Below are 15954 nucleotides of genomic sequence, written 5' to 3'. Positions count from 1 at the left end.
TCTGTTGTACTGATGCGATGACCAGTTATAGTTTTAGTGCTAGTAGGCTTATTAAGAGGTGCAGATTAATTCAGGTAGGACTGTGTGTAGACATATTTTATTATGTGTATTATGAGGTGGTCCATGAAAATTCTTAATTACAAATAGTGGTACACACACAAAAGTTTGAAAATCCCTGGCTTAGAGCACCTTTAAGATGAGCAATGCTGTTTACCCCAAATTCCTACCCTACCTATATAATGTAACTTAAAAGTAGAAACATCAGACAATGTTTGCCTCTCTTTAGTGGCAGGAGTACAGTAGATTACTCTAATCTATGTTCTGTGACCTTCATTCCTTCCTGGAGGAAGCCACGATTAAACCTGGGAAAAACTTACTTGTTGATTCATTTAGGATTAATGACCTCCACAGCAACAAGCTTTGCTTTGCTTACTTGACTATTATATTGCATTGCTTTGATTGTGAAGCACTTTGTGACTGGTGTCACTTTAATTGAATGTAAAAGAACAGCAATAGACCTTCTTCACAGCAGACATTTTGATTGAAAATATAGTAGGAAAAGCACAGCCGAAATTGATAACCTTAACAATGTCAACACCCATCAAGTGTCCCAGTAAGCTATTTCAGCCAGCATGCCCAATACCAGGGCCTCCTATGGGAATGCAGCCATCATTAATGGTTTTGAATACACCTGTGCTTTTCCTACTATATTAATAAATACATGTCTTGCCTACCGTTCACTCTGTAGCATGCCATAGTTTTAGTTTCATTGTTATTCTGAGTAGGGTTGCAAACTAATGATTATTTGCATTGTGGATTAATCGTGGATTCTTAAATACTTACGTACATTAAATAAAATCGATACTTCAATACAGTATATATATCAAATACTTTAAGACTTTTACTTAAAAGATATATTCTAAAAGGTAACTTTCACTTCTACCAAGGTCTTTTCTAGCACGACATTTGTACTTTTACTCAAGTATTGCTTTCTAGTACTTTATACAACACTGCATATCATACAAACAAATAGTCCCTAACATCAGACAATCGATGAGACATAACATGAAGAACATACATCACACTACAATACACTATACACCTACTTGCATGACCAGCTAGCTGGACATCTAAATATTTTGACTGAGTTGTGTGATCATTTTGGAAAAATGTAGATTGTGGTTCTGTTAAAGGTGTTGTCATATACTAATAGGTGTGTAATATTATTGTCTACTTCATCAATAAAGGTTGGCCTTTTTATATATATATATATATATATATATATACATATATATATACTAGATGACAATGTTAAAACAACTTTGAAGCCTGTAAATGGAAGCTTTTTGGCTAATTTTAACCTAAGAGTTTTATGTATGTTGAGTATTTAACTACATCAACATTTGCGGCATGTTCACACAGGCCTAGGGGTCATATAAATCACTTAACAAACTTAACTTTTTCTCTCTCAAGTGGAAAAAAAAAAGAACAAAAAAAGCCTCTAAACCTGTTCTTTTTAAGAAATGTGTATCCTGTCTGACCTACACTACAGTAGGGCTGGGCAATAATTCAAAAATTATGATTTATCGCTCAATGGGATCATATCGATGAAAGTATTATAGAGATATATTGATAACAAGCACATACCTAATTTTCTCATTGTGATTTGTTTTTTTTTGTAATTTCATTTGAAAAAACTGTTACTGTTACTGGTTATTTATCTAAAATCTCATTTTGAAAAATATTTAGTGAATAAATTGTCAACCCAACAATATCGCCGCAAAAAGGATATCGGCGTACTTTGGTCAATAATATCGCGGATATCTGATTTTCATCGCCCAGCCCTACTGCAGGGTTTTACAAGCGGGCACACCAAATAGTTTTAAACCTGGTGTTTTATGTTTTGTTTAGATATTTGTGAAGCACTTTTGTAACGGATTTTGAAAAAGTGCCTAAGAATAAACATTTTTTTATTAGTAGTAGGCCAATTTAGATTATTTAGTTTTTTTATTACACAAAGCAGTTTTAGAATTTAAGACTAGATGAGAATTTAAAACTAGATTAAATTAGATTTAAGAAAAGTGATATCCCGCACTCGTTCTTGCTACAGCATCACGGTTTTAAAACTAAATGCTGATCCTCTGACCCCTTTCGTCATGAGTATTTTCAACAAAGATTACAACAATACTCTTTAAATACATAATGTCTCGGCCCCAGTTAGCTTACCTGGTAGAGCCGCTCGCCTATATAGAGGGCTACTCCTGGTCAGAGCGGCCAGTAGCTTGCTGCACGGCCCCCTACTCTCTCCCCTTTCATGTCTAAGCTGTCCTGAACCAAATAAAGGCCTAAAATGCCCAAAGATAATTCAAAAATAAAATAAAATGCATAATGTTACGCTTATATTTAAGAGAATTGTTGTAAAATGTTTTTGTTTAAATTACATAAATCAAAGAAAACCATTGAAGTTGATTGCAACAAAAAATACCACAAATCAGTTTGTTCCACACCTCCAATGTTAGGGATTTGTTGATAATAATTTTAAACTCAATATCCTTTTTTTCTTGATTTTGGACATTTTCAATCAGACAAGCCAAGACACCTGAACACGACACCTTGAATTGTGGGGGAAATACATGCTTAATTTTCCCAAACAATTAATCGAAAAATTGAGAACCAAGAAGAACTTACCTTCTTAGACACGAGCTCAGGAAATCTGCCCAAAACAGAATCCAAGTTTATTTAACTGAAACTGTGTGAAAGAGGTCTGAGATTTAATTTCAGTGGAGGTGTGGCTCCAGCAATATTTATTTTAAGTTTAAGTGGCACAAGTCCAGATTGCAGACGACACTTGACTTTCCTCCAGGCGGGCGTAAAAATATTCTGAGCCCTAGAAAGGCATTCTCAACGGGCCCCTCCCCACATCCACAGCTATTCACCGAGCATCTGGGCTTTTCTCACATGAGGGCCCTGGGTACTCAGTCCCTTCCACCCTCAGTCCAATACCCTGTTTCCTCCAATTGCAGCAGAAAATCCTGGTCACGACTTTTTGTTCACTGTGACCACACATTTATTTATGTCCTATAACAAAGCGTGCTTTCAAAGTTGGTCATCATGTCAACTTAATGATCAAAGTACATTTACATCAAGAATTGTATTAAAAAAAACTTGATTATTTCCATTTCATGCTATATACTTATACTCCACTCATAATCAAAGTGTTCTTTCCATGAGGATGTTATCAAACGCTTTAATGACACCCCAATCATTTACTTCCACCCTTTACAGTACTTTTTAATATTATTGTGCAGGATGTGATGGGAGTAAGGTAATTTAGGGACAGTGGAATAAAACAAATCAAAGAAACAGAGGTCATTCCTTTAAATGTTACAGGAACACTTCACACAGCCGAGTCATTCATACTGTGTGTTGTGGCTTGATGTACTTTTTTGTTATCTGATACGCCTCATTAACGTTGGCAGATAAACACCAAAGCACTTATGCGTTTTTCCAATATACATGGTACCTGTTTGACTCAACTCACCTTATTGGTTTTCCCATTGTGAAAAAAAAAGTCCCTGGTACCTGCCAACTAGGGATGCAACGATTATAGATGTAACGGTAAACCACGATAAAAATGTTGGATTTATAACAACACCACTGCTTTTTAAGTCAGGGGTGCTCTAACTTAACTTCACTAAGGGCCATACATTGGAAAATGAGAATCACATTAAGGGCCGGACATGTTTCACATGATATCTTTCAACCGAAAAGTTGAAAAATACCGCGACTGTATCATTTGTGTCTCAAATAGCTTTCTTAACAGTTTGGTCAACATAAAGCCCTAAAAAGTCAGCAAGAAAGTCTTTAGTCATCACAGAGTTTAGCAAATGACCTGACTCACAACAACCTCATTCACAGCCTGAATATGTAAACTCTCTGGTTCTTCTGCAATTTTTGAGCCTCAAATTCAGCAAATCTGCCAAATTCTGTTTTTGAGTGTCGCATAACTGCAGTCTGTAAAACAGTTTCGCCTTTTTGGTTTGGCTCACATCTAGGTGTGTGCGAAAATCTATTGTGAACATTAATTGAAACAGTTTGTTTAATCCTTCCCAGCTTCACAAAGTAGTCCCCTGGTTACGCTGCTGGGCGACCATGAGCTCACGACGCTTCTTTGGAAGTTGGAATAATGGCGGTTTCTTTTGATTTGTTTACACATTGTTCTTTATGTCTTAGCTTGAATGTTTGGATTTGTATAATTTAAACCTGCACTACTGGAAATGTTCCTGATAAATAAGTTGTTTATATGCTGAACGCTTTTGTTCCTTTAATGTTAAAAAGTTGCACTTTGATAAGGTTTTGCCTATATTTAAAATAAATACCGCGATAATACTGAAAACCGTGATCATTTCCGGTCACTGTAAGCGCCAGGTTAAATTTGCCACAGTTACATCCCTACTGCCAACAGGTACTTTTTTTTAATATCACCTCCGCCGAGGTTCCAAGCGAGCTGAGGCGATACCAAAAGGTGACGTGAAAACCTGCAGACTACTGAGAGAGAATTGCTGACTAATCATCCCGTCATAATTGCTTAGCAACAGACGGGGGGTGACCTTTGTAAACCCGCCATTTTTAAATAGGTTAGCCAGCAAATTAAAATTTTGGCTCATTAACAATTATGTCTGCCAACATTAAAAGCCGAGCCTATCGCCAGGGCTGTATTATATATTTTATATATCGTAGCTTTTTGAACTTGTTTTTGTGTTGTGATATTGTAACAGGTACTGTGTACCTTAAGTATTTAACAGTGTTGTTTATATTGTAGTTATCAAATTTGCCATAGACTTGTTAATGTTTCAGGGCTCCAGACTAACTTTTTCACTAGGAGCACAGTGGCCCCCCTACTGAAAATTTTAGGGCGCAACCAGAAAATTTAGGGGCACACACCGTAAATCAACATGCTAACCAAATATTCACATTTCCACTAATTTCCACTGTATTACTAATAAATACTTTGATAATAGATGCAGAAATTAATGTGCTGTTTCAAATTCAGTGGGTAAGCGCCATTAGCCTAATGTCCGACTTAAGAGGCAAAACCCACGGAAATTTGTTTGAAGATTAATGAGCTGATAGTTCCTTTTAACAAGAGCCTGTTCTGTGTTTTCTACATCGCTGTCCATCAATGTTGGTGTCGGACTGGCCATCAAAAAACAGGAACAGTTGTCCAAAACACAATCCAACATGAGCAGCAGTTTGTGAAGTGGGGTTGTGAGCGGATACCGTGACTTGATTGGATAAACAAAACGTGATTGGTGGATGAGCGGGACTCCAGCTGGTGCGATTGGTTCCATCCTTCCATCTGACTGGTCAGTTCCAGACGCTGTAAGAACCATCGCACCACGCTCTTCCATGTTGTTGCGCTGTGTACGTTAAGACAGAAACTTGTCAAACACCGCGAAAAAAGGATTGGCAGGTTTCCACGGAGCAGGAGTAATAGGCGCCAACGTACGGGCAGCCGATTGGTCTGGTGATCAGTTCGGGGAGGGGTGTCACCGAGACAGTCGGAGATCATCAGGCAGAGTTGAGAATAACGACGGACGCCTCCTCCGGGTCTCTGAAACAGAGAACAAAAGTCATAAATTATGTATAAAAGCTGATATAATATTGATATATTGCCCAGCCCTAATTCAAAGCTGTCCCTGAACTGTAATCTATGAGAACAAGTCCTCCAAAGTTTGCAAGTCGCTCATTCTCCCTCTAACACGAACCGAGGAGCCTTTTTCCTTCATTACATATCTAAACCAGAGAAAGTAACCAATCTAGTTTTAAACACGTTAACGCTAGAACGGGGTTGAACTTTGTTTAGGTCAAATCAGAGGGTCATCTCCCATTCCCAGGCTGCTTTGGACCTTGGACATTGCTATTATGATGGAGGATTTGCAATCGAATATTTTTAATTTTTAATTTTTGCATAGTGTGCGCGCGCTGTGCCTAAGCCTATTTAGCCTATTTATTAGCAACTGGAAGTCAAAGGACAAAACCAGAAATGGAAAAAACTAACAAATCTGCTATAAATAGTTCTCCATACAATCATGCCCTTCAACACGCTCAGGCATTATTAGCTATTAGCATTCTGGCCAGATCCACAGATTTAGTAAATAATGTGATGGACAGTTTTGTTTAGAAAAATGAAGAGGAAAAAACTATTATAATCAATTTTTTGGTTATCAATGGATCAAATTTACTGTCATCCCAACAATACTTTTTCAGCTTAAACTCAATTCAAAAATTCTGGTCAACTGGCCACTAAAATGAACTAAGATTATTAGTGACGGAACATGATTAGGAACCACATTTAACAGTACTTCATACAGTGTATTTAGAATAAAAACATAGTAGCATTTTGTTTCTCACGGTCCTCACCTCATGCCAACTGATCTGCATGATGTCATAGATGGCGGGCGTGGGCCATTTTGGGCCTGTAGAGGCGGTGACCCTTGGTAACCAAGGTTACCACCCGTGGTTCTGACTCTGTTCAAAGGCATGCGGCCCTCGGTGAAAACTTCCCACATCAACACACCTGGAGACACAAACGACACAGGTTTCAATAAGTCGGAGCTTAATTGTTAAAACTTTCAAGTGTTCCCAGTTCGGGTTTGTGTTTAAGCCCCAATGTCGCTCTTCCAGGCAGCGCTGCCTGGAAGGCACTAGGATTAGGCAATGGTTAGGGTTAGGTGCCTTGAAGTCAATGCAGGGGCTTAAAACACCATCGAGCTCCCAGTTCACACTAAAGATTCACAATGAAACCGCTTTGAACGAGTTGCAAGTTTCAACTTGCAGATCTTTGGTCTAAAGTGGGCTTTAGTTTCTTGCAAATAAGTTGTAAAATGTGCAAAAGAGGCTGATAGAGATGTGATGATTACACTCAATGATTTATTGATGTTAAAGAGTGTGCGTACTAAAAGGACCAGGCGTCCGACTTGCTGCTGTATCTGCAGAAGTTGAAGACTTCAGGAGGCGACCACTTCACTGGAAACTTTGCTCGGACGAGCTGGTGTACTGGTCGTCTCAACACGTATCTACAAAACACACAACAACACTGAAATGTGACAGGAATAGCCACAGTGCTTTCTGCCTTGTTTTAGGCATTGACATTGAAAAATAATGGCCGTAGCATAAGCATCACCCACTGGTTTGTCGACTGCCGTTTTGAAGCCAGGAGTTTTGGAGCTAGAAGTTACCATATTTGGACAAGAGGATGACGCAGCTAAGCCAGTGTTGTTTATGGTTGCAATGGCGCTTTGCAAATTCGCTAATTTTTAACACTTCTGAAGTTACCAGCTAATTAGCGAGCTTTGGTGCTACGAGGCGGCTGAACAAGACATTTTTAAATGAGCAAAATGTTCCAATGATGCAGTGAAAAAAAAAAAAAAAAAAAAAAACACAGTGAGAGAGTTAACAGTTTAAGATGAAAACATGGACAAAACCCAAAAACAAGTTAAAGTCTATTTTAATGTCCACAGTGTTAGCATGGTTAGCATTGCTATAAGCCTCTGTCCAGATTGACAAGTCCTGAAGCGCGTCTATTTTAAAATAACTGGGACCATAATTTACAATATTAACATCCTGCTGTATTGAAGAAGACTTGAAACTAGCAATTGAGACCATAAACTCATTTATTGGGGTAATAAATGAAGGAAAAAGTAGGCTCATTTTCTCATAGACTTCTATAGAAACAGACTTCGATTTAGGAGTCGCCCCTGCTGGAATTTAGATAGAATGCAGCCTTAAGGAGCTTCACCATTGGCTTCACTTTTCAGACCCCGAAGTTGACGCTTGGTTTTAAGACACTCTAGATAAAGGACGACAGATAAACATGTAAATGTGTTGGGATAAAGTTTGTACCTGGCCATGCCAAAGTCAGACACCTTCACCACCAGATTGTCGTTCACCAGACAGTTTCTGGCAGCCTGCACAGGAGGTGAAGAAGGGAAAAGAGAGGAGAAGGAAACAGAAAAAAAGTCTTATTGTATTGAGCAGTTCTAAGTTTGCTGTACTAGTACACACTAGCAGCGTAACTTCAGGAATATCCACCACTTCGGCCCAGACTGAAATATCTCAAAAACTTTTGGATGGATTGGCACAAAATTTAGTACAGACATTTACGGTGTACAGACAATGAATCACCCCGACTTCACCTCTAGCACCACCATGAGGTTTACATTTACGTGTTTTTTTGTGAAATGTCTCAACTATAAAATGGATTGCAATTAGGTGTCATGATTTTCTGAACCAAAAATTGTCAATTTATGTCGAGTATTGGAATCAAAAGCAGAAAGTACAATTCCAATATTTTTTTTCCTCTCTCCACCCCCGCTCACTTGCGCATGTCCGGACCAAAGAAATTGTTGAAATAAATGGAATCACGACCTTAAAATCAAAAGACGAATCAAAACGTGTTTTTTTTTCGAGAATCGTGACACGCTTTTAATTCATTCTTCCCTTATGATGAATTGTAATAAGTTCTGACTATCCATCTAACAATTTTGCAAATGTCACATCATTTTACAGACCAAAAATATTTAAACTTTTGGTGAAGGAGCCAAAACTACAATCTGGACCCCTCCAATAAAGGTTGGTGAAGTTACTAACTAATGTACACATTTTTGCCTTTAAACTGATTTAAAACAAGAAAAAAGCTTTCATACATCACTGAATTTTCAGGTAATTTACTTGTTTTTGTTTCAGTATGGGACATGCTTGGAAAACATGACTTTGCTACAAGCAGCAATGCTAGTCAAAGTAGCTGTGGAAACCAGCCGATTAGCATGTCTCCACGTGGGGTTAGTGGTTGAATAAGTTTCTACGTTTTGGGTTAAAAAGTCCTGTGGTAGAAAACGTGGGCCCCAGAATCCAGTCAGGATGGAAAAAAAACCTAGCCTGGGAAAACCCTGGACGAACTTCCGCAAATTTAAGATTTGCTCTGCAAGTCAGTCTGGCCAAGAGCGCATTCAAGCCCATTTCAATTTCTCCAAATCGAGGCACCAATCACAACCGTTGAGGCGGGCTTTACAAGATGCAACATCGCTGGTTGGGATGTTTGTTTGTTGGTTTTAGGTCTATCCAATTGAGGCATTTGAGCAGCATCCACTGGTGACGCCCCTATGGACATGGGCTGTGAAGGAACCTGCCCCAGACCCACTCTCAGTTACAACTGACTGGAATACCAGCGTAACGTGTAGGTTACCAGATCTCTGTGGATGAAGCCGTTGGCCTCCAGGTGCTCCATGCCCTCGCTGGCGCCCAGGCAGATACTCAGCAAGGACCCCAGGCTGAAGCTGCACCGGCGCTGCCGGAGGAAGTTCAGCAGGCAGCCTTGCTCCATGAACTCTGTGACGATGTAAATGGGCTTCTGCTGGCTGCACACTCCGCACAGCTGCACCAGTTTAGGGTGAGACAGTCTCCTGTAGAAAACACACACATTATAGACAGTGATGCAAGTCGGAAGAAGTAACAATTGCTTTACTGTTTTTCACTCTGACTGATCTGTTTTAATCAACACAGTTGTCCACAGCGGCCACATAGTGCCCCCGCATGTTGATTTTGTAGCGGCGGCCCGCCATGGCAAGATTTCTGTTGCCATGCTTCGCATTTCTTTCGGCATATCCATCTGGGAACTTTCCGTTGGAGAACTTTTTGGGAAGGGCGAAAATCCTGGTTAGCTGATTGGATAAACCATCTGTCTATCACCACCTATAGTTGGCGATATCTGGGCCAAATCAACCAATCAGATCAAACTCTTGCGAAACCAGTCGGAGAAGAACAAAAACATCTTTCTTCAGAGAAAAGCCTCCAGTGTCGATTTTTTTGGCGCTTCTTTCAATGAAGGAATACTTTCTAATTCAGAGAAAACTTGCTGCGATAGATACGCTCATCTCGCTTCTTGTTGCGTCACACCTAAACCCGCCTCAAAACCAACGCTGATTGGTCGGTCGCTTGCTTAACGGCTCCAAATTTTTTCTATCTCAAGATAACAGACTGATCTGTGAGTGGAAAACTGGAGCTTGTGAGATCAGGACGGTCTCACAAGGCTAATCGGAAATAGGGCAGACGCACAATGTAGTCGCAGCTACCCTTTAAATGATCCTGCCGACATAACGCACCCCTGCTGGCTGCCACTCACATTGCAATTTAACAACAAGTAGAATTATTCAGAGGTTATTGGGCCCATCCAGTTTAACTCCACATACTGTCGTGTTGATGTAGTTTATTGTCAAAACGTTGGCTTTCTTCCAAGTCCACTATTATACCTAACTGCTCCACCAAAACGCCACCGCGGTGGGTCCGTTCTAATTGGACAACATTCAACTTGTCAGCTCAGTTCCTCACAGTTGTTGTTCGGACAGACCTGCCCCCACTGCTAAAAAAGAAATCCTAAAAGGAAACACTGCCGCGATTTACTCACGGAAATCAGAACGGTTTTGTTTCACCGGTAAATCTATTTTCTTTTGTCTTGCTTTAGTTTTTATTGTCAGCTTTTCACAAAAAGGCGAACTTGACTCACAGCTGAGGTTTTGCTACGAAGTCAACTCTGGAAAAGTTCCACTGAGAATCAAATGGTAAGTTACTCAGTACTGGTTTACTCCTTAAACTTTTTCTTTTTATTATTTCTTTGATGCTTATTGGATTGCTTGGTTTTTTGCACTTGTTTTATTATGTTTTCCTAGCACCATGAACCTGATCTTTTCAGCAGCTCCCCCTCCCCCCTCCCCTCTCCTCACATCATGACTTTAGCCTCCTCGATGAAGTCCTCCTCGTACATGGCTCCCTCTCTGATGGCCTTGATGGCCACCCGGTGCTGAGCCCTCCACTTGCCGAGCCTCACCAGACCGAACTGGCCGCTGCCCAGCTCCTTCATGAACGTCAGCTCGCTGGGGTCGATCTCCCACTTCTCTGGACGGAGGGAAACCCAGGGAGAGAGGAGGAAGGTAAGAGAGGTGCGTTCATGGATGCAGACGGTTTTAAAAAGCTGAGCGGGGTTTCTGTCACGGACTCACCGTAGCTGAAGCCGGCGGTGGACGGAGCAGACTTTTCCTGTTTCCCTACAGGATACCTCAACCTGGCAACAAGACCTGAGTTACAGATAAATGACAGAGAGAAATGTTCACACGCGTAGCCACACAGTATGCATGAAAGCAAATGTCAAAGCTAATGAAATGGAAATGGAACTTGGATACAAGTGTATCTCCGTGTGTACTTCGCCCACAGCAATCCCACCAATCGGTCCCAAAACGTCCCAGTTAGAGAGGAAATGCCCTAAACATTCTTTTGTAAATCTTCACAATCATTTCCCGAAAAGAACCAAGCAGACCTGCCTCGTTGCACGGTCCAAATTTTCTTAAAAACTTGATATTTTCAGCGTGCAGCTCTGCTTTTCGAAGTTTGTGTCGTTTCCTGTAGTATGGGGACTTTTGAGAATGGCAACACACAATGCCATCTAATTTTAGGCTTTATCCTAGAAATGTAGTTTAAGTGATCCAGACTATTAACTTTGGTGAACCTTTGGTGACTTTTCATCCAGCGCCGAGTCTGGCTATCACTAGACCAAGCTCAATCTTTTAAGATTGAACATTATAGTCTGGGGAGTCTGCTCTGTATTTTCTACTGCACAAGAGGCGTGATTAACCGCATAGTTCAAACGACTCTGTGCGTTAGTAAAAGACACCATTATCGCCCAGCCCTAATTCACAGTTTCTCAGTCGGACCGAACGAGCACATTTACGTCAACACAAGAAACGGAGCAAATTGTCACATTTTTGTCAAAATGGTTCACCTGCTGCGTTGTGTTTGTGGTACTCGATCAGGTCGGGATAGAGCTGAACAAGTGTTTCTCGGCGAGGTAAAACTGTTGAGGCGTCCCTTGGTTCACCTTGATGTGGTAATGTTTTATAGCTGGGCTTCCATCCCTGCACACACCACAACAACAACAACAACATCATCACAACAATGTGACTTCTCAGCTCCATTACTACACAAAATAAGCTAACAATTACAAAATGAATGCATAGGTCCTATCTGAAGCAAGTTTATAGAACATACAGGAAAAAAAAAAATATATATATATATATATATAAAAACTGAAACTATGAACAATACATTTAAAAGATAGGACATGAAGAACCTAAAACTTGCAAATAAAGACAAAATGGACAACACGGCTTCTTTACCCGGCAGCAGACTTGGCATAGAGGGAGACGGTGTAGGTTCCTGGAGTGCTGGAGTCTCTGACAATGAAGGCGCCTTCTTTGTTCTGCAGGGGGGCGACACAGACACACAGGAACGCCCTGATACTCTGCTTCTGACTGGCTAGTAGTCCTTACCTAGGTACTGTCAGGGAACGCCCTCATACTCTGCTTCTGACTGGCTAGTAGTCCTTACCTAGGTACTGTCAGGGCACGCCCTCATACTCTGCTTCTGACTGGCTAGTAGTCCTTACCTAGGTACTGTCAGGGCACGCCCTCATACTCTGCTCCTGACTGGCTAGTAGTCCTAGTAGGCTAGTAGCTCAACACACAGGGTGAAAAAGAGGAGCTGCAGCAATGTGCAGTACGACAAATATATGATGTTTATTGAAAATTAAACCATGTAAACCTATACTGGTACAACCTGTAAATACAATTATGAACCTGAAAATGAGCATAATATGAGCACTTTAAAGTATGTTAGGGGCATTTTAAGTCTTTACGTAGAGAGGTAACTGGAAAAGAAGAAGGAAATGGATGCAACAAAGCTCTTTAGCCAGAATTCTCTGTACGGCTTTGTTTTGGATAGTTTTGCACCATAGGATGACATATATATAAAAACAGAGGATCAGTGTGTCCAACGACTTGTAGAGGAAGTCAAAGAGGGACTAAAGGAAGATAAATATGTGGAAAAGAAAAAAAGAATGGAGAACGCACGGAGAGAGTAGTAGTAGAACAATGAAGAAAAAGTGTAAAAGTAGTAAATACACATGGAGGGAAGAAAGACATGTGGAAGTAAAGAGGGACCTTTCTTAGACAAACGCTCACCTCTTTCCTCAGCAGCTCCTCTGCTTTGTTCCTGTTCACTTGTTTACTGTACCAACTAGAACAGAGAAATAATTTAAAAAAAAACATCTCAATAATAATCATATCTGCATTAAAATGATCTTTTAGTGTAATGAGACTTTCTCCGGTCCTGCTTGAGCTTTTAAAAAATGTTTTAACTGGCTGTGCAAAACTATAAATTCACCGGTTTATATATATATATATATATATATATATATATATATATATATATATATATATACATACACACACACACACACACAGTATCTCACAAAAGTGAGTACACCCTTCACATTTTAGTAAATATTTCATTATATCTTTTAATGGGACACAAAAGTGAGTACACCCCTATGTTAAATTAAATGCATAGTATCCTGGATCCATGAAATAACTGGCCTTTAAAAATAAAAAATCTGCCTGCCTCTATGGGAATTTAACATAGGGGTGTACTGACTTTTGTTGCCAGTGGTTTAGACATTAATGGCTGTGTGTTGAGTTATTTTGAGGGGACAGCACATTTACACTGTTATACAAGCTGCACACTTAATACTTTACATTGTAGCAAAGTGTCATTTCTTCAGTGTTATTAATATATAATGAAATATTTACTAAAATGTGAGGGTGTACTCACTTTTTGTGAGATACTGTATATATTGTTCACTGTTATATCAACTGTTAAAGTGCTGTAACTTTATCGTGACAGTGACAAATGATTAACAAACTCACACAAACTGCTGCACGTTTCCGGATTTCTTCTCGGTTACATAGTTACTTGGGATGTAGCCTTCCTCGCTGGGAAACACACATCAGTCAACAAAAACAAAAATAAGGAAACAGGTTAGGATGTGAGAAACACACAAAGAAACAAGTTAGGATGGCAGAAACACACAAAGAAACTGTTGCTTTGGAATAACTCAACTATTTAACCTTTGTTGAGCTATTTCAGACCAGCGTTGACATTTTAGAACTACAAAAACTTGTGAAATACAAAAAAAAAAAAGAAGAAATTTGAAGAAAAACTTTCATAAGAACTAAAAATGGACTTGTGCCCAATTTAGTGCACTCAGGAGTTTTGTAGCTTCAGCTTCACTTGGACGTTTTAACATTTACAATTATCCCCCTAAATCTACCCTTTGCGGCTAATTCAGCAGCTAATTAAGTCTCACCTTAATTCCTAAAATAAATGGATTTAAATGTAAAACAAACAAACACTTATTGTTGCATTTCTTGTAATCAAGTTAAAAGCACAATATGTATTTTTCTGCCTTGAACAATAACAAATCGGCGGAGTTTGGATCGTGGGAGTTGTAGTCTTCGTTGCAGTCAGTGACTCCCGGTTAGGATTCCTTCAGTGTTCATCTTTCAGGAGGTTTTTTTTTATCCGTGGAGGTCTCCTCCTCTCCAAAACAAACAGACCTACTGACTAAAAACCGGTAAAAACTCTGAATAAATCAGTTCCACGTTGAAAAAAAATTTAAATCTCTGTTTCTCTTTCAATCTCTCTTGGGCTCGTCGGTGGAGGGGCTGCGAGCCGAGCTGCCGCTAACGTTTGCTCTGCTTGTTTCTCTGAGAAGTTAAGATCCAGAGAGCCCAGGAATAACGAAATTTTTTTTTTTTACTTTTTTCCAACGTTCTGTGATCATATTTTTATTTCAAACGCTATAAAATTGAATAACACACCCAAATTCAATACATAGATATAAAAACTTTTTGAAAATGGGTCAAATTTGACGTTTTTTCGAGGTGAGATCTAAGAAACGAGAGAAATGTCAGCATTCATAAACGTGCAAGGAGATTTTGGATTAAAAAGCTGTGGGTTTCTGCGGTGTGTTTCCCCGTCTCCTCCAGACTAATGCTGCGTTCAAGGCAACTCTCAGAACTCAGATTTTCACAACCTTCTACCGGTGAAAGTGTCCTGGAACGGCAGTCAAACCGGTAACTTACTCCCCGTGAACTCGTAACAGATCGTTGTACTCCCAGTTACAGTTTTTGACGTCACACACACAAACAACAATGGCGCCCCCTGTTGATGCTGTACAGACGCCGGTGATTAACGGTGAGAAATAGAAATAAATAGACATAAATAGACAACGTGAAGTAATTACGAATATTGTAATCAAAACAATACACATACCACTGTGTACTACTACAGGTTATGTTTATTCAATGAAGCCCAAAATATGTCGCCGACTAGAAATCACTAGTATCAGCTAGCAGCTAGCTAACGTCAACGTTAGGTAGCCGCTAGCTAACGTCAACGATAAGTAGCCGCTTGCTAACGCTAACGCTGGCTAGAAGGGTTTGTCGTGACTTTGCCTGAGCGCTTACCAAGTCGTGAGTCGTGACTTGAAGTCGTAACTTACGGGCTAACAATTGTGTCTGGAACGCATCATTAAAAAAAACTTAATTATTATATGTCCTAAATTTTGATTCTGCACCTTTTAACTTCACTAACAAAGCTGAGGAATATCTGTACATCAGGCTGTGATTAAAATATAAATCATATGATTGTATTAAAAAAAATATATAATAATAATAATAATAATAATAATAATAATAATAATAGGCATAAATAGACATAAATAGGCAACGTAAAGTAATTCTGCACATTGTAAACAAAACAATACCCATACGACTGTGTACCACTACAGGTTATGTTTATTAAAGGAAGCCCAAAATATGTCGCCGACTGGAAATCGCTAGTATCAGCTAGCAGATAGCTAACGTCAACGTTAGGTAGCCGCTCGCTAACGCTAGCTAGAAGGGTTTGACGTGGCTTTGCCTGGAACACTACCAAGTCGTGAGTCGTGACTTGAAGTCGTAATTTACGGGCTAACGATTGTGTCTGGGAACGCAGCAATAAGTC

General features: G+C 39.7%; 1 protein-coding gene and 1 pseudogene across 1 annotated transcript in view; both read right to left on the bottom strand.

The window, feature by feature from the left end:
* Positions 1-6444, bottom strand: part of LOC114546219 (endophilin-A1-like) — a 23502-nt pseudogene extending 17058 nt beyond the window's left edge.
* A 66-nt stretch (positions 6445-6510) lies between these two features.
* LOC114546218 (tyrosine-protein kinase Tec-like) overlaps positions 6511-15954 on the bottom strand; it is a 24620-nt gene continuing 15176 nt past the window's right edge. The window contains 11 exon segments of the mRNA XM_028564906.1: positions 6511-6580; positions 6969-7079; positions 7906-7970; positions 9248-9464; positions 10782-10953; positions 11058-11132; positions 11834-11872; positions 11875-11966; positions 12228-12310; positions 13071-13125; positions 13815-13880. Coding sequence (XP_028420707.1) covers positions 6511-6580; positions 6969-7079; positions 7906-7970; positions 9248-9464; positions 10782-10953; positions 11058-11132; positions 11834-11872; positions 11875-11966; positions 12228-12310; positions 13071-13125; positions 13815-13880 — 1045 coding nt within the window.

The sequence above is a fragment of the Perca flavescens genome, chromosome 19 (genome assembly GCF_004354835.1).
Source record: "Perca flavescens isolate YP-PL-M2 chromosome 19, PFLA_1.0, whole genome shotgun sequence".
Classification (NCBI taxonomy): Eukaryota; Metazoa; Chordata; class Actinopteri; order Perciformes; family Percidae; genus Perca; species Perca flavescens.
Note: the sequence above shows the minus strand (reverse complement) of the source record. Positions and strands in the feature narration are given on the sequence as shown.